Consider the following 2,368-nt stretch of genomic DNA (forward strand, 5'->3'; position numbering starts at 1 on the left):
TGCCCAGACATCCTCCTCTCACCGTTGTGGTTCGTTCCCCTCTCCTCCAGCAAATCTGAGTTATCGCAGCCTCTTCCTTGTCACTGGTTCGTACTTCCACATTACTCTTTCTTTCTTGTTTTCATTCTTGATCACTTACGAAATTAGAATCTTATTTTCCTCAAGATTTGTATATCTTCTTGGTTCACATTATGCTTTCAGGTTATTTTCATTCAGATTTTATCTATATATTTGATTAATTCAGTTAAATTGTAGTTGTTTAGAGTTAAGGATTTTGATTCAGATTATGCCTCATGTTTAATTGGGTTAAGAGAAGACTTCAAAAGAATGTTAAGTAGAAGTAAATAAATTTATCTGAAACCTTTGTTCCCCTGTTTCAATTTCGGAGAGGTAAGGGTTTAAATTTAAACTTTTCACTTTCTTTGTTTAGCCTCCAAAAATTTATCTCGCAAAACATGCTCTTTTTTCACTTGATGTTATCACTGTCGATAATCAAACTGAGGCTGCAGCAAAAGAAGTTCAGGTTCTTCATCTTCGATGTTCCATGGTGCAAATGAGAATAAAGCAGATTGGAGAACCGAGAGTGGTTCTTCTCTATCTCCTTGGCCAGATTACCAACAAAAGAAGGCAAGGCTCCTTTTCATGCAAGAGGGGGTTGGTTTTCACTCCCTTTAACATGATTCACATGCTTTTATATGATTTACTTTATTATCTTTTTCATTTGGGCATATTATCTGTCAACAATGGAAAAAAAGCCTCTTGTTTTTACTGCATTATCTGCTATATAGCATTTAACAAATATTGAATTTTGGGGTGCATAATTGCATCTTTTTCTTAATATCTGATTCAATTTATCTTATTTTTTCTCTAGCTTTTTTTTCATGATTTTCTATTTTGGTTTAGAGTTGCATCATTTTGTTCCTCCCTTGTGGAATATAAAGAGGTGTTCCTTTCTATGGTTGTATTAATATGTTGTTTCTTATTGAATTGTGGCTCTTGTCTTGTCTTTTTTAAAAAAATAAATAGATAAATAATGTGCCAAAGACTTTGATTTTTCCATCCTTGGCAAATTTGATGTAGAAGAATAAAAGAGGAAACCAGTAAGGTCCAATCATCCTAACAATGAATTGGTTTTATATATTATCATCGTGCTCTGGTGTTTGTATTTGATGTTATAAATTACAAGACACCAAGAAGCCAGAGAGAGATATATGACCATTTCTCCTGAAATATGACAAATCCAGTTGAATATAAACTAAAATAATTAATTATCCTTGATTATAGATTCTTAATGCATAGACTAATTGTGTTCTATAAAATGTTCATTGTTCAACCATTCATAGGTTTTCCAATGTTTGCTTCCTTATTCCGTTAGATGCTTCTCCCTTTCTTTTAGTTAGATGTCAAATCATATCTTATAAATTTTCATAGTGAAAAATTGCTTGATTTAGTACTTATTTGTTTTAAAGTTTGGCAGCTCAATTGAATATCTTTCTACATGTTGACAAAAAACAATATAGTATGTCCAAGTTGAAAAATGTGTAATATAGTATGCCTAAGCTTGGCAGCTCAATTTTGGATGGATATCTTTAGTACTTCTATTCTTTAATACTTGAAAAATGTGTTTGTAGTAAAGTTACTTACTTCAGGAATCTTTCATTCTCCCCAATTACATTTCCTATAAGAATATAAATAAAATGTGTCATTAACTGATAAACTAAGTGATGTGCATTTAATTTGTGGATTATTTCCATGTATCAACATTCAGCTATGAGTCTTCTTGTATGTCCAAGTTGATGTATCCCCACAAAGCATGGTTATTCGAGCATTTTCTTCATCCGTATGTTTCTCTTTGTTTCTTTATTTCTCTTCTTTGACTTTTATTCCATTCTATTAGAAAAAGAAATAAAAGGACATTGAATTTTTGTTACAGTGTTTTATTATTTATTTATTTATTTTGTTTGAATTTCATTTCAGTTACCCCACAGACACGGATAAACACATGTTGGCAACACAGAGGTCTTTCGCGAAAGCAGGTGGAGGATTATTCCTTTCAAATTCATAATTTTATTTGTTGGTCTTCAAATATATTCAGTTCATTGAATTTGTAATCTACAATGTTCATATGTTAGCTTTTTTGAAAGGGGGTCTATTTTATCATATGATAGCTTTAAACAGTGTCATAAAGTAAGCATTTTTATTTTCAATTTCATCCCATGCAAAGGAATGGGACTAGTCAGTATAAATACTTGTTACTATGTAACGAAAAATGAGTACAAGAAACATTTCTCTTTAGTTTTTACTAACAGAAGACACTCTAAATATGTAACAAACTGATTAATGTAGGTGTTGAATTATTGGTTCAAAA

At 31.2% G+C, this 2,368-nt stretch overlaps 1 protein-coding gene across 1 annotated transcript; it reads left to right on the forward strand.

Annotated features, from left to right (window-relative positions):
* LOC127743810 (BEL1-like homeodomain protein 5) lies at positions 1–2,141 on the forward strand. Its single transcript, XM_052255990.1, has 4 exons — positions 1–86; positions 510–654; positions 1,769–1,840; positions 1,978–2,141. Exons 2-4 carry the CDS (start codon positions 545–547, stop codon positions 2,063–2,065), a joined length of 270 nt encoding a protein of 89 aa, XP_052111950.1. The 5' UTR covers positions 1–86; positions 510–544; the 3' UTR covers positions 2,066–2,141.
* The last annotated feature ends 227 nt before the right edge of the window (positions 2,142–2,368 follow it).

The sequence above is a fragment of the Arachis duranensis genome, chromosome 2 (assembly GCF_000817695.3).
Source record: "Arachis duranensis cultivar V14167 chromosome 2, aradu.V14167.gnm2.J7QH, whole genome shotgun sequence".
NCBI lineage: Eukaryota > Viridiplantae > Streptophyta > Magnoliopsida > Fabales > Fabaceae > Arachis > Arachis duranensis.